This window comes from Sminthopsis crassicaudata, chromosome 4, assembly GCF_048593235.1.
Source record: "Sminthopsis crassicaudata isolate SCR6 chromosome 4, ASM4859323v1, whole genome shotgun sequence".
Lineage (NCBI taxonomy): Eukaryota > Metazoa > Chordata > Mammalia > Dasyuromorphia > Dasyuridae > Sminthopsis > Sminthopsis crassicaudata.
Genome location: NC_133620.1, coordinates 452,138,163 through 452,153,199, shown reverse-complemented (window position 1 = coordinate 452,153,199; position 15,037 = coordinate 452,138,163). Strand labels below are relative to the sequence as shown.

Genomic DNA, 15,037 nt, shown 5'->3' with positions numbered 1-15,037 from the left:
CCCTCTGCATGCGCCCGCCCTGCTGGAGCAGGAGATGTTCTCTGTCCCCATCTGGTGGTCGCTGAGGGGAACTGCAGACCCCCACTGCTGCCCTTCTCCCCGTCAGCTTTAAACAAAGCTCCGCGTCGCTGCTACCATTCGGTCCCCTTCCGCTGCAGCCCATCCATCACCCTGGGAGAGAAGGCCAGCACAGTGACCGTGCGGTGGTCGTCGCCTCCATCTTTTGTTGGAGCAAAGTCCCAGTTTAAACCCGGGCTCAGCCCCGGCTCTGCCGCTCGGTACATGGGCGGTCTTGGGCAAAATAATGAACCTTCCCGTGACTCAGTTTCCTTTTTTGTCAAATGAGGAGGTGGGTCTCGGTGGGCTCGGAGAGCTTTCCCAGCCTTGATTCCATGAGCTTATGAGGAAAGACCAGAATGACCTTTCTGAAGATTCTTTTTGAACAACAATGCCATTTTATTTACCTTTGTATTCATCTCCAATACTTTGAATTTATATAATTACCCATTAATACAAATAATAAATATTTTAAACAAATCCCTTGCAGCAAAACTTTTTAAAAAATCCATTGGGATATAATATATGTATATATGATAATCATCTCTTTATTCATGATTATAAATGCCATCTTAAAAGAAAAATGCTGTAGGAACCCTTGATTTATAACTTTGATTTTGCAAGGACAATGATCATTGATATCAAATTACTTGAATTGGCCAATGTTGAGATACAAAAGTCCAACTTTTCTTTTTTTAATTAAGGCTTTTTATTTTCAAAATATATGCATGGGTAATTTTCATCGTTCACCCTTGTATAACCTTGTTCCAAATTTTTTCCTCCTTTTCCCCCACCTCCTCCCCTATATGGCAAGTAATTCAATATATGTTAAATATATATAATTCTTCTAGATATATTTCCATAATTATCGTGCCACACAAGAAATATTCTGCCCCCCCCCCCAGGCTGGGGTTAAGTGACTTGCCCAGGGTCACACAGCCAGGAAATGTTAAGTGTCTGAGACCAGATTTGAACTCAGGTCCTCCTGACTCCAGGGCTGGTGCTCTCTCCACTGCGCCCCCTAGCTGCCCCAAGAAATATTCTTTCTGATGATTCTTAATGTACCCCATGGTATATTAGGGAGCTTTGTAGCTGCCCCAGAAGCCCTCAGCCATATTTTGGGGATCCCTGCCCTGAGAGGTGCTCATTATAGTCATAAATGCCAGAGCTGCAGGGGACCTCAGAGGTCTCATTCCTGCCATTTTCTTTTCTAATTCTCCTGTTTTTTGTTGTTTAGTCATTTATGACTCTTTATGAGCTCATTTGGAATTTTCTTGGCAAAGATACTGGAGTGGTTTGCCATAACCTTCTCCAGCTTATTTGACAAGTGAGGAAACTGAGGCAAACAGGATTAAGGGACTTGGTTAGAGTCACTCAGCTAATAAGTAACAGAGGTCAGGTTTGAACTCAGGAAGATGTCTTCCTGACTCTCACCTCCCTCCCGCCACCTCTGCCTTTCTCTATGACTGTGTGATAACCAGGAGCAGGCCCTGGGGACAGAGATCATAACCTCATGCCCCTGGATAATACCTATTATCTGCCCATCCGTGTATTGCAAAGGTTCTCCCTGGGGAGTCCCCAGGGACAGGAATGAACTTTTTTGCTTTCCAAACCAAGGCATGGTTTGATTTTTCATCTCCCAGCTGGCTCTCCCCCATCCCCAATTCACCTGTTCAGGTGTCTTTCTGGGAGTGAAGGATTAACTCTTTCTTCCAACCTTTCCTTTCTTCTTCCTCGCTGGCTGCTGCCCTTGGCCTCTCTGGCCCTCAACCCCCTGCATTGCTGGCTCAGGTTTGGCAGCCCAAGGCCTGGCACTGTCTGCTGGGATGTGTATCCACTCTGTGGGTCCCCTCCACTCCCTCCTGCCCATGTCTGTGCTTTGGCATGCAAGTGTTGACCCTGTTTGATGCAGTATGATATTCTGTCGTTCTCCGGTCGTGCCTTTCCTCATACTTGGGCGTGTTGCTATGTCCACATTCGTGTCTCCCTTGGCTTCTCGGTGGGATAGGGGTCCACCTCTGATGGGGAAGCCCTGTGGGCAGCTGGCACAAACGCTTGGCCACTCTCCTCCAGCCTTTGCTGTAAGAACTCCAGAGTTCTGGGGATGAAGGGATCGGGGCCACAAGATGTTGGTGCCCACCTTTTGCAGGGTGGTACCTAAGAATGCACATGTCTCCTTGGTGTGATTTAGGATAGAGCTGTTTCTTTTAACTGAGATTGGTCATGAATGTGTTCCCTGATCAGTTCCTGAGGTCTGGGCTGGAGAAGTCACTTTTCATCTTTTTTTTTTGGTTGGGTCAGGAGTCTAGGGGCCAATGACCCCAAAGACTGAGTAAGGAGAAGAAAATGGAGGTAGAAGGACAGTCTGAATTTTCAATTGTCCTCACCTTGCATGGGATCTCTACTCTCCCCGCATTCCCATTTATTTTTTTTTAAGATTCTGGAGCTAATTGGAGCCATTCCAGTTCTCCTTCCTCCAAGCCCACTTTTGGTTCTGTCTTATTTTGCTATGTCCCTTTCTGATCCTCCAGGACCTGCTCCCTCTCCTGCCCTGCCCCTCTCTCTGTGTGCCCTCCTCTTTGTCTAATTCCTTTTCCATCTTCTCTTCCTGAACCCAGGGACCTAAATCTGACTCTGTGTCCTTGCTCCCCCCAAACAGGCCAAGACAGAGGAGCAGATTGCTGCTGAGGAAGCCTGGCACGAGACGGAGAAGGTTTGGCTGGTCCATCAAGATGGCTTCTCTCTTGGTGAGTCTTTGGAAAATGGGAGATTGGGCTGCAGAATCTTTGACTTGTCTGAGATTCCTTTCTCCTACTAATACCTTCTTAATCTCCCACTGTTTTCTTCCTTCACTTCTATTTCTGTCAAATGTTGATAAAAGTCTCAAAATTCTATGGGGTTTTTTTTTTTTCATTTTTGATTTATGCTCTGTCCCATCAAGTTACCATCCCATTGGTCTTTTTCCCCTTTTCCCCCTAAACTTCTTGAATGAAGAGTCTTTGTTGGCTGCCTCCATCTACTGTATTTCTACAAACTGGTTTCCATCATCATCATTATATAGTAACTCAGAAGTCCCCTGTAATTTCCTATTTGCCAAATCTAGGTCTTTTTTCTCATCCTGTATCCTTTGTGGTTTCTGTGTAATATTTAACTGCCAACTTCTTTGACATATTTTCTGTTATCCTTTGACTTCTACTATCTTGTTGACATTTTCCCTTTCTTATTTCCCAGTGTCCCTTCTTTCATTCTCTTCTTTAATGCAGTGTTCTTCTGGATTCTCTCCCTTGTCCCTCTTTGTGTCTATCAGCACCCTCTCCCTTGGTGAGCCATCCAGGCTACTGGTTTCATGGGCTGATGACTCTCAGATCTGTGTCTAGCCTCGGGGTTTCCCCTAAGCTCCAGGTTTTGCTTTCCTAACCAAGCACTGCATCTTTGCAGCGGAATGTTCAAGCTTAAGATATCCAAAACAGAACCTGTTAGTTGATGCTTGTAGATTAATGGATTGAGTGATCTCTTTTATGATCTTCAGGTTTTCATTGATCACATGTTTCCGGTTGTCCTTTGGGTGAATCCCAACAGAATCCTTGTATTTAAATATTTTGATAATAGAATTTCAATATAATTGGTTCCTTTTGTAGTCCTAGGTGCTTTGTTTTCTTTTTTTAAAAGTTATTCTTCTGAGAAGAGGTCCATAGGCTTTTCCTGGATTCTCAAAGGGCTTTAGGATTCAAAAAAACCCCTGGGGCTAGCCAATAGCATATTGTTTCTTTTTATCATTATTTTAACAGTCATCAACACATATTAAACATTTGACTATACAAAGAAGCCAATTGTAAACTATTGTAAAACTATAAAGTTTGGGTATGTACAGTTTTTTTTTTTTAAGTTTATATTATGTCTTACAAGTTAGTAACAGAGATAGCAAGGTATAGTAGGCAGAGTTGGCTTCAGAACCAGAAAGACCTGGGCTGAGTCTTACCTCTGAAACACACTGACTCCATGACCCTGGGCAAGTCACATAGTCTCTCAGACAATTCTCTAAGGCTATAAATTATAGGGGACAACTTAGGTGGCTGCTAATTGGCACAGTGGATAGAACAATGGGCTTAGAACCAGGAAGACTCATCTTCCTAAGCTGAAATCTGGCATCAGACATTTAGTAGCTGTGTGACCCTGGGCAAGTCACCTAAGCCTGTTTGCCTCAGTTTCCTCATCTGTGAAATGAGTTGGAAAAGGAAGTGACAAACAACTCCAGTGTCTTTGCCCAAAAAAAAAAAAAAAACCCAAATGGGATCATAAAGAATCAGACATGATTGAGATAATACAGCACTACAAATTCTTAAAGTGCTGTTCTGCACTGTGAAGTTCCGCATAGCTTTGAAATTATCCATTCCCTAGGATTAAAATTGACCTCTTTGTGTATCCTTCTAAACTTCTTGGACATAAAGCAGTTTTCATTCATTGAGTTTTTCCCATATGGATGATTGGGCCAAACTTTGAACGGTTATAAATCTCCTGCAGGAAGTGCCATAGCTTAGTGCGATCAACACAAAAATCCTTGGCATATATAAGAACATGTGAAGGACCTCACCATTTTTAGGAAACTTCTCTTCTGTTTGTCCTTTAGCAGGGGCCTTGTCTCTTTAGAGCTGTCTAACATAGCAGTCTCTACTTCAGCATCTTTAAAGGAACCTGTGTGTGATCTTAACATTTGCATGACAAGCATCTTTGAGAAGATTCTCCCAAGGTAGCATTCGGTGCCACCAAATCAAATGACAGACAATTGGTACAGTGGGAGCTGATATTCTCTATATCTTTCTGTCAATTCTATGACTGTCAAGATGTGTTCTCCTGGAGAATAATGTTTGTGGAGACATGCTTTTTCAGAAATGGCCAATTTTGGGTTTTAGATGACTACTTGGTTGTTGCAAGCACGGGCTTTTATTATTTTTCTGTGAGGCTCGGTTAGTGATAATTATTTTAAAAAAAGGGAAGGGAAGAAAAAAAGAATCATCAATGAATCATTTTAAAAATTAATTTTATAATTATAATTTTATTTGACAGTACATATACATGAGTAATTTTTTTTTTTTACAACATTATCCCTTGCATTCATTTTTCCAAATTTTCCCCTCCCTTCCTCTACTCCCTCCCCTAGATGACAGGCAATCCCGTACATATTAAATATGTTACAGTATAACCTAGATACAATATATGTGTGTAAAACCAATTTTCTTGTTCATCAATGAATCATTAAAAAAACAAACACAAAAGAACAGAAGGAAGTTCAGAAGGTGACAGAGATAAGCAGGGCAATGTTGAAACTATAATGTTGAATTTTTAAAAAAAGACCAAATCCACCCTTCATCAAGCTATATTTAGCGGAGATTTACTATCTATTCTGTGCTATTCTTTTCTGATCTTCTTTGTATGATACACTGGAAAGAATATTGGTTTTAGAATCTGAGGACTCATTCAGATTTCATTGTTGTTGCTTACCAATTGTGTGACCTTTAGCAAAATCACTTGAGGAAATTCCTCAAGTAGAAATTAAGGGAGTTGGACTAGATGGTCTAAATGCTTCCTCTACCTCTAAAATTATGAGTCTGTAGATTACTTCTGGGGTCTCAGTTTCCTTCCTTATCTGTAAAAATATGAGAGAGGCAGGTTTGCTAAGAGATGACTATAGTTCTTGCTGTTTGGGAGACTATTGATGGTGGATATTTTGAGTTCAGAAGTTTTGAGCTTTGTTGTCATTCAGTTGTTTTCAATTCTATCTGACTCTTCATGACCCCATTTAGGGCTTTCTTGGCAAAAATACTGAAGTGGTTTGCTTTCTTTCTTCAGCTCATTATACAGAAACTAAGGCAGACAAAGTTAAGTGACTTGTCCAGTATCACAGCCAGTAAGTGTTTGAGGCTGGATTTGAACTCAGATCTGTCTTCAAGCTCAGTGTTTTATCCCAATGCATCACTGTAGGAATAAAGTCAGTGGAGTGTCCAAACTAAGTCTGGCACCAAGATGGAAGAAAGATCAGATCCTTTTAGTTAGTGAAATTTTCACTGATTTTTTTTTTTTTTCCAATCAATCAAGATCAGAATTTGGTATTTGGGTGGTTGGGACCCTTTTTGCCTTTCAGTGAGAGGAAAGGATTTATTTGCCTTTCATAATCTTTTTGTCCCTTTTTGGTTCTTTCCCCCTTCTAGATCTATGATCCTCTGCTCAAGTTTGTTGGTGTTTTTAAGTTCATAATATTAAAGAAAATTGTAGTGAAAATTTGCCTGTTCCCTTCTCAAATCTTCATCCCGTACAACACACACACACACACACACACACACACACACGGATATTCTTGATGAATAGGAGTGTGTGTGTGTGTGTGTGTGTGTGTGTGTGTGTGTGTGTGTGTATGTACATGTCCAAGTCTTTCCTATTAAAGATTCTGAAGATACGGGAAAGCAAGCACTCAACAACAGAAGAATTGCTTGACTTCCCCATGGCGCATTACCGTAATGGAATACAATAATGCAATTAACACCAACAAGTTTGAAGAATATAAAAAATCCTGAAAGATCTTAATGAAATCATGTCAGGCCAAAAAAAACTGAAAAGTGCCAGCAAAGCGCCCATGGAAGAAAGAAAGGGAATGAGAAGGAATGGGCGCACACAGAATCCTGATGGGTCCTTGGAGAGAGTCACTGAAAGGGACTTATGCTATTTTAGGCATTGAAATTAATTAACTTAAATGTAAATGATTACAAAGCCATTTTAATTAGTTGTATTGATGTGTAATATTAAGTTTTTAATCTCTCCCCCCCCCTTTTTTTTTTTTAAAGAGAGTCGGCCTATGTTTCGATAGTTACATTTTTTAAATTGCCTTTTTTGGTAATAAAAATGTCTCGGTTTGTTTGTAAGTGTTCGGTCACCTCCTTGCCTTGAGAATCCTGTCATCAGTCCCTTTGGTGTTCTTCCAGCGTGAGCTCCTCCATAGCCTTGGGCTGGTCCAGCTGCTGCTTCTCCTAATTTGGTTTTCTTTAGTTTTATTGTACAGACAGTTGCCATTTTAATTTCCCTAAAGGACATATTTTTAAATCTGACAAAGTGATCATGAAAAGGCATCATGGATAAAGAGCCAGAAAAGACTCGAGTTCAAGTTCTGCTTTGGAAACACACTGACTTTGTGACTCTCAGGACAAGTCAAATGACCTCTCAGTATTCCCAGGTTACTCTTCTGTGACAGCTTGCATTGGTAGAGAGAGTTTCCTCCTCTGGGAGTTCTCCTATATCAGCGAAATTATAGATTCCATCCTAAACCCTAATGCTTAGATTCTGTCGTTTGTAATCAGGCTCAGATCACATCCCTCTACTCCTCAAACATCTTCAATGGCTCCCCATCGCTTGAATCCAGGCCCAAAGCCTTGCCAAAGACCTTCTTTATCCAATCTAGTTTCAGTAGATCTTTCTAGCTTTCTCCTGCTTCCCTCTGATGGATGCTTCTTTCAGCCAAACTGATCTGCTTACCATCTCCTGAGTAGGAGACAGTGTGGTATAGTAGATGGAGTCAGGGGGACTTGAGTTCAAATCCTACCTTAGACATTTATTAGCTGTGTGACCCTGGACAAGTCACTTCACTCAGCCTCAGTTTTGTCGCCCGGCATGGGGATTGGGTTTGAATGGTCTTTATAAGTTCCCTTCTGCCTCCAAATCTGTGATCCTATGTGCTTTCTCCACTTCAGAGTGGAGAGCTATGTCATCTCACCTGTTCAAGGAGCACTGGCTTCCCATTATCACCAGGATCTAGAAAACCCTCTGTCTGGATTTCAGAGCCCATCACAGCCTGACTCCTTTTTTACCGTTCCAGTTTTTTATACCTTTCTCTTCTCCGTACTCTATGATCCAGCTCTGCTGGCCCTCACACAGGCACTATCTCCCATGTCTCAGGTGCTCTCCATTTTTACTTCCAACTTTTAGCATCTCTACTTCCTTCAAGATTTAGGTCAAATCCTACCTTTCCAGGTCTTTTTTTTTTTTTTTTCCCTTCTGAGGCAATGGGGTTAAGTGACTTGCCCAGGGTCACACAGCTAGGAAGTGTTAAATGTCTGAGGCCAGATTTGAACTCGGGTCCTTTTGACTTCAGGGCCAGTGCTCAATCCACTGTGCCACTTAGCTGCCCCTTTCCAGGTCTTTTTTTTTTTTTTATTTTATGTAAATTTCTTTAAACATTCTTTTTTTTTTTTTTTTTTTTTTTTTTTTTAATTTTGAGTTCCAAATTCTCTCCCTCTTCTCCCCTTTCATTGAGAAGGCAAGCAGTCTGATCTGATATAGATTATACAAGTGCAGTCATGCAAAACATTTCCATGCTAGTCATGTTGTAAAAGAAAATATAGACCAAAAAAAACTCCACCAGGAAAATAAAGTTTTCAAAAAGTATGCTTCAGCTTGCCTTCAGACTCTACCAGTTCTTTCTCTGGAGATGGACGGCGGTTTTCATCTTGAGTACCCTGGAATAGCCTTGGATCATTGTGCTGCTGAGAATAGTGAGTTCATTCATTGATTAGGAGGGGTAGGGAATGGAGCTGATGGCCAGTGAGGAGACGTCTGGGATGGGCAGAAGGTCTGGCTATCACTGTGCCCGGCGTTCCCTGGTTCTGCTCCTTTCACTTTGCCACTCCGTCTCCCCAGGTTTTTCTGAGGACATCCTGCTGGTCATTCCTGGTAGCACAGTCGCGGTCCATCATGATCATAGCCCACCTTTCAGCCATTTCCCAATTCGTCAGGGAAGTGCATGTTCTTTCAGAATGCTTGCTCTCCAAGGCCAGGGAACTTCTTTTTGCCTCTCTCCAGAGTGCCTGGCATGTAGTAAGTGGCTAATAAATGCTTATTTCTCTTCCTGTGTAGCCAGCCAACTGAAGTCAGAGGAGTTAAGCCTACCTGAAGGGAAGGTCCGAGTGAAACTGGATCATGACGGGACCATACTGGACGTGGATGAGGATGATGTGGAGAAGGTACAGGGCGAGCAGGGACTGGGGGGGGGGGAGGTCTGTCGGGTCCTGGGTGGGGTGAAAATTGCAGGCCTCTCCCTTTCCTCCAGGCCAACGCCCCATCCTGTGACCGACTGGAAGACCTGGCCTCCCTGGTGTACCTCAACGAGTCAAGTGTCTTGCACACCCTTCGCCAGCGCTACGGGGCCAGCCTGCTGCACACCTACGCCGGCCCCAGCCTGCTCATCCTCAGCCCCCGAGGGGCCCCCGCTATGTACTCGGAGAAGGTACGGCCAGCCGGCCTCCCAGCAGGCTCCCCCGTCCATCCCTCCATCCACCTCCCATCGCCTGCTTGTCTGGCTGCCGTCCAAAGGGTGACAAAGGGTCTTTTAAAAATATTCCGTCCTAGGAACTTATGCTTGTCATTTCTCAGGCTTAGGTATAGCGAGGAAGAAGGAAAGGGAGAAAGAGAAGGCGGGGAGGAGAAGAGAGAGAGGGAGGAAGAGGAGATGGAGAAAGAGAGACAGAGATAAAGAAAAAAGAGACAGAGAGAGAGAGAGAGAGGAATGGAGAGAGAAAATATGAATGAATGATAATATTAATCTTTTAGTATGTGTCAGGCACTGTGCTAAGTCTTGGGAGTAAAAATCTGAGCAATCAGGACATCCCCTGCCCTCCAAGAGCCTGTGTTCCAATTCCCGCAGACATTTATGTGAGGGGGGGAAGGATGGCGCAGAAGCTGGCATGTGGATGGCTGGGAATGTGCCTGGTTCTAGACGAAGGAAAGTTAAACCCTTGCCTCTCAGAGCCCGGGAATCCCAGAGAAGGATCCACGGTTACATCAGGGATCTGGCTAGAAGGGGGGGAGAGAGGAGGAAGGTGGCCAGTGCAGCCAGCTCAGTGGGGAAATGGCCCAGAGGGCCCAGAGGCCCAGTCCTTGCCCGGAAGGCTCACCCAAAGCTGGGGATGCAGGACTAGCGTCCGGGGTTTCATTGGTGGGTGAAGGAGCGGTAGGGAGCTGATGGCCACTGTAGCCCCCCGGTGAGGAGATGTTTGGGAAGGGCAGAATGTCGGGTCAGAATACTGTTTCTGATGCTTCCTACATTTGTTACTTGGGCAAGTCTCTGTCTCCCTGAGCCTCTATTCCTCTGTTATGTGGACTAGGAGACCTCCACGGCTGCTAGGGGATGGAACTCCTCCTTCCAGCTCACCAGTCCTGCTTCTGAGCCTTTGGACGTGTGGCTCCTGGTGTTCCCAGGGACCCCAAGTCTGATGCTCCCCCCATCGCCCCCCCCAGGTGATGCACATGTTCAAAGGGTGCCGGCGGGAGGAGATGGCGCCCCACATCTACACCGTGGCACAGACAGCTTACCGCGCCATGCTGATGAATCGCCAGGACCAGTCCATTGTTCTCTTGGGCAGCAGCGGCAGCGGCAAGACCGCCAGCTGCCAGCACCTGGTGCAGTACCTGGCCACCATCGCGGGCACCAGCGGGAACAAGGTGTTCTCAGGTGAGCTGGAGGGCGGACCCGAGCTTGCAGCCAGGGAAGTGAGGAGTGCGTGGGGAGACAGGCTGAGCTTTTCTGCATTCCCTGAGATTCCACTTTGGTGTCAACCTGGCATGGGGAGCCATTGCTGCTGGGTGGCAAAGGGGCTGCCCTCAGGATGCCATCTTCTGTACTCCACGGACCCTTATCCCCTCCTTCCTGTGGAGGGATGTTGGGCTTGGACCCCACATCCATATTCCTCTGAAAAATGACTTGGATTCTGTGATTCTAAGGTCCTTCCAGCTCTGGATCTCTGATCCTGCAATCCTGTGGCTGCAGGCTAGTCAGTCCCCTTGCCACGTCTGGATTTGCCCAGTCCACCCTCTGAGCTCAGTGGATTCTTGGAGAGCATACTGAGTTCAGGCTCCTCTGAGATGGCCCGGCCTTGAGGATTCACACTGGCAGATGCCCTCCCTGTCCCACTGCCTGCATCCTGAGCTCTCTCTGGTTTGCCCTTCACAGTGGAGAAGTGGCAGGCTCTGTACACCGTCCTGGAGGCCTTTGGGAATAGCCCCACCATCATGAATGGCAATGCGACCCGCTTCTCCCAGATCCTCTCGCTGGACTTTGACCAAGCTGGCCAGGTGTCCTCAGCCTCTGTTCAGGTGAGAGGAAACCCCCGTTCTCCACCCCTCTGGACCAGAAGTTTGGAGGAAATAAGGCCTTGACAGATTGGGCTAGGAGGATGGTGGCTGGAAATTCTAACGAGGGCCTATTCCCTGGGGCTTCAGTTCCTCTCCATCATGGACACAGGCAACCCCTGAGTTAAGGCTGCCTCCCCTCCTCTAGTGGCTGCCCCATCGGGAATGCATGGGATACAAGATCTGCAGCCCCACTTCCCTTCACCCAATTAGGACCAGGCCCTTGGAAAATGATAGAGATGGCTTCCTTAAAGACTTTTAGCTTCCTCTTAATTCCTTTTTTTTTTTTTCTTTGAGATGCAAAATGGATAATTTTATTACAATAAATTTAAAAAACATTGTACAAATAAAGTCAATGTAGCCAAGTTTAAAAGCAGAAAATTGGAGGGAAAGTGAATTTTATAGTTTGTCAGATAAAGGTTTTATATCTCAAAAATATAGAGAACTTTGTGAATTTTTTCCCCTTTTTTTTCCTTTTTCTTTTTTTGGGTCCCTCTTAATTTCACCTCCTTCATCCCCACAGTATTTAAGGGAACTTAGAGATGTATGAGGTTCCCCTCTGCCCCACATCATCTCACCCATATCCTCAATCTATATCAGTAATAGACTGGTCTTAGTACCATTTACACCTAGTGGGGAGTATAGTTAACTTATCGTGGGCAACATCCCCTCCCTGTCAAATGGCCACAATACTCCTGTTCTCTGAGGAACAGGAGGAGCTATGGGGATTCATAGCTTATCATGGACATACAGCCTCTCTCTGCCAAATGGCCACAATACTCCCATTCTCTGAGGAAGGGTGGTTGTGATGGGCTGGGAGGTGCTACAGGGATTCATGGCTTATCATGGACATGCATCCCCTCCCTGCCAAATTGCCACAATACTCCTGTTCTATAAGGAAAGGTGGCTGTGATGGGCTGGGAGGTGCTACAGGGATTCAGTTTGAAACTTAAGTGTTTAATTAACTCTTCTGTTTTAGGTCCCAGATCTCAAGGTAATATGGTAGATAGAGGCTGGGTCTGAAGGCAGGAAAATCATAAGTTCAAATCCTGCTTCAGATACTTACTAGCTATATGACCCTGGGCAAGGTCATTTTTAACACCTATATGCCTCAGTTTCCTTATCTATAAAATGAGAGTAATAATAGTCCCTCCCTCCCAAGGTGGTTGTACAGACAAAATCAGATACACCTTGTCAGATAAGGGTTTCATATCTCAAAAATATAGAGAGCTTTGTGAATTTCCCCTCTTTTTTTCCCTTTTTTTCTTTTTTGGTCTCCCTCTTTAATTTCACCTCCTTCATCCCCACAGTGTTTAAGGGAACTTAGAGATGTATGAGGTTCCCTTCTGCCCCACATCATCTCACTCATTATCTCACTTTGCAGAACTCAAAATGCTATATAAATGCTAGCTATTGTTTTTAATAAAAGCTTTGGCTGGCACAGTCCCTGACATCAGAATGGACATGTCTCTTGAGAGTAAGATGGTAGCCTTCAGTGGGAGCAGCCCTTCCTGGTGTGAAGAACTAGGGATAGTGGGGAGCAGTTGCTGGCCTTGACCATGTCCCTATCCTGCACTTTCCTACAGACTATGCTGCTTGAGAAGCTCCGAGTTGCCCGGCGCCCGTCTAGTGAAGCTACCTTCAATGTCTTCTACTATTTATTGGCCTGTGGAGATAGCACCCTTAGGTGAGACAGGACAGGTGGCTGGGAAAAGGAGGGCCCTCACCCATGGATTGGGCCCCTGAACTTTGGCCCTTGGGTGGATCAACTTTCATTTCTGGGCTGTCCCTGCCTGTGTTTGAGGCAATAAAAGATATGAAAATAATGTAAGAGAATAAAAAAAATAAGGGGTCTGAGTGAGCCTGCAAGTACACCAACTGGTATAGGAGCCAGGCTGCCCTGAGAGAGAGAGAGTCTCCTGGCCTAAGGGGAAGATAGTCCCATACTAGAGGACTCTGTTGGTTCTGGGCACCTTAATTTAGAAAGGGCACTGCTAAGCTTGAGGACGAGGATGGTGAAGGACCAGTGCCTGGCTGTAGATGGTTATTGATTGATTGACTTGTTGGTTGAGATCACACTACATAAAAATAGTTGAAGGAGAGTAGCTAGGTGGCTCAGTGGATAGGGCACCAGCCCTGAAGTGAGGAGGACCTGAGTTCAAATCTGGTCTCAGACACTTAACACTTCCTAGCTGTGTGACCCTGGGCAAGTCACTTGACCCCAATTGCCTCAGCAAAAAAAAAAAAAAAAAAAAAAAAAAGAAAAAGAAGAAGAATTGAAGGAAATGGGAATGGAAAAAAATTTAGGGAATACTGTGTCTTCAAGTTTTTAAGGGACCATCATGCGGAAGGAGGCAGGGTGACATAGTGGTTAGAGAGTTGATCCTGAAGCTAGACAGACCAGGGCTCCTCCATCTCTCTGATTCTGGCCCTATGACCCCACACAATGTCCCAGTGCTTTAGGCAACACTCAATCTCTTCTGTGTGCGATGGACCCCTTGGCTGGCTGGGGAAGCTGTAGTTAGACCTTGCCCTGTCTACCCTGACTGGTGCTAATGCCAAGTTTCCGCCCCCAGGACAGAGCTGCACTTCAACCACCTGGCAGAGAACAATATTTTTGGGATTGTGCCCTTATCCAAGGTGAGAAGCTCATTTGGCAGGACTTGGAGCAGACACCCCTGGTTGGGCATGTGGGGGTCTTATTTGATGACCTCTGAAGTCCTACATCTATTTTGGTCAAGTCACTTTATCTGGGACTCAGTTTCCCCAAATGAGGGGTCCCCTGCCCAAGCAGGGCTGCTCTGTTCTACACTTGACTCTTCCCAAGGGCCCAGCAGCCACTGGCTTTGGGGCTTCTTCACCCTGGGGAGGGGGAGGGATGGGGGGAGTCCCCTGACACATCTGCTTACACTCTGCACCACCACGGGCCCGGTGCCAACAAGCCTGGTCACTCCCCTACAGCCCGAGGAGAAGCAGAAGGCGGCCCAGCAGTTCAGTAAGCTGCAGGCCGCCATGAAGGTCCTCGGCATTTCCCCCGACGAGCAGAAGGCCTGTTGGTTCATCCTGGCTGCCATCTACCACCTGGGGGCTGCAGGTGCCACCAAAGGTAAAGGACCATTGGACAAAGCTGACCTTGCTCGGGTGGGCGAGCCAAAGGGCCGGCTTCTATCCAGGGAGCGCCGCGGACTCAGAGTTAGGAAACCCAGGCCTGCCCTGTGCTAGCCAGTGTGACCCTGTGCAGACCCCTGCATCTCTCAGCTTCGGAATCTGTCAAACCAGGGGGTTGGGCTTACTGACCCTTTAGGCCCCCTATCTGTGAACCTTCTGGACATCTTGACAAGGTCATGACCTGTTGGGGTCCTTCCTCTATCCCACCTCAGGCACTCTGACTTGTTTTGTTTCTAAATTTTCAGTAGTATTTTATTTTTTCTGAATATGTGTAAAGACAGTTTTTCAACTTCATTTCTCTAAGATTTTGTGGTCCAAATTTTTCTCCCCCCTCCCAAGACAGCAGGTAGGTAACCTGATATGGATGAAATATGAGGCACATTGACTTCTGTGAGCACTCTGGGACCCCAGGGCGCCTGTTCCCTCGGAGACCGGGGCCAGAGGGGATGTGTGTCACCCCCAGGTGGTCATCTGTCTCGGGATGGGGCAGTCTTCTCCATTTGGGCACGATTGTGTCCACACTCCAGTGGAACCCTTCTCCGACACCTCATTGTGGTGGGTGGCGACCTTGGGCCCTCAGAATGTCTGCCAGCAGAATTCGGGCTGGGAAGGGCATCGAGTCCCGGCCTGTCCTCTCGGCTTC

The 15,037-nt window shown here is 45.7% G+C and overlaps 1 protein-coding gene across 10 annotated transcripts in view; it reads left to right on the top strand.

Annotated features, from left to right (window-relative positions):
- MYO18A (myosin XVIIIA) overlaps positions 1-15,037 on the top strand; it is a 137,536-nt gene that overhangs the window by 67,870 nt on the left and 54,629 nt on the right. For all 10 annotated transcript variants that reach the window (XM_074263752.1, XM_074263751.1, XM_074263750.1 and 7 more), the window contains 8 exons: positions 2,717-2,804; positions 8,956-9,062; positions 9,149-9,325; positions 10,336-10,549; positions 11,048-11,190; positions 12,813-12,913; positions 13,803-13,866; positions 14,188-14,332. In XM_074263752.1, the coding sequence (XP_074119853.1) occupies positions 2,717-2,804; positions 8,956-9,062; positions 9,149-9,325; positions 10,336-10,549; positions 11,048-11,190; positions 12,813-12,913; positions 13,803-13,866; positions 14,188-14,332 (1,039 nt within the window). The remainder of the gene's footprint in view (positions 1-2,716; positions 2,805-8,955; positions 9,063-9,148; positions 9,326-10,335; positions 10,550-11,047; positions 11,191-12,812; positions 12,914-13,802; positions 13,867-14,187; positions 14,333-15,037) is intronic.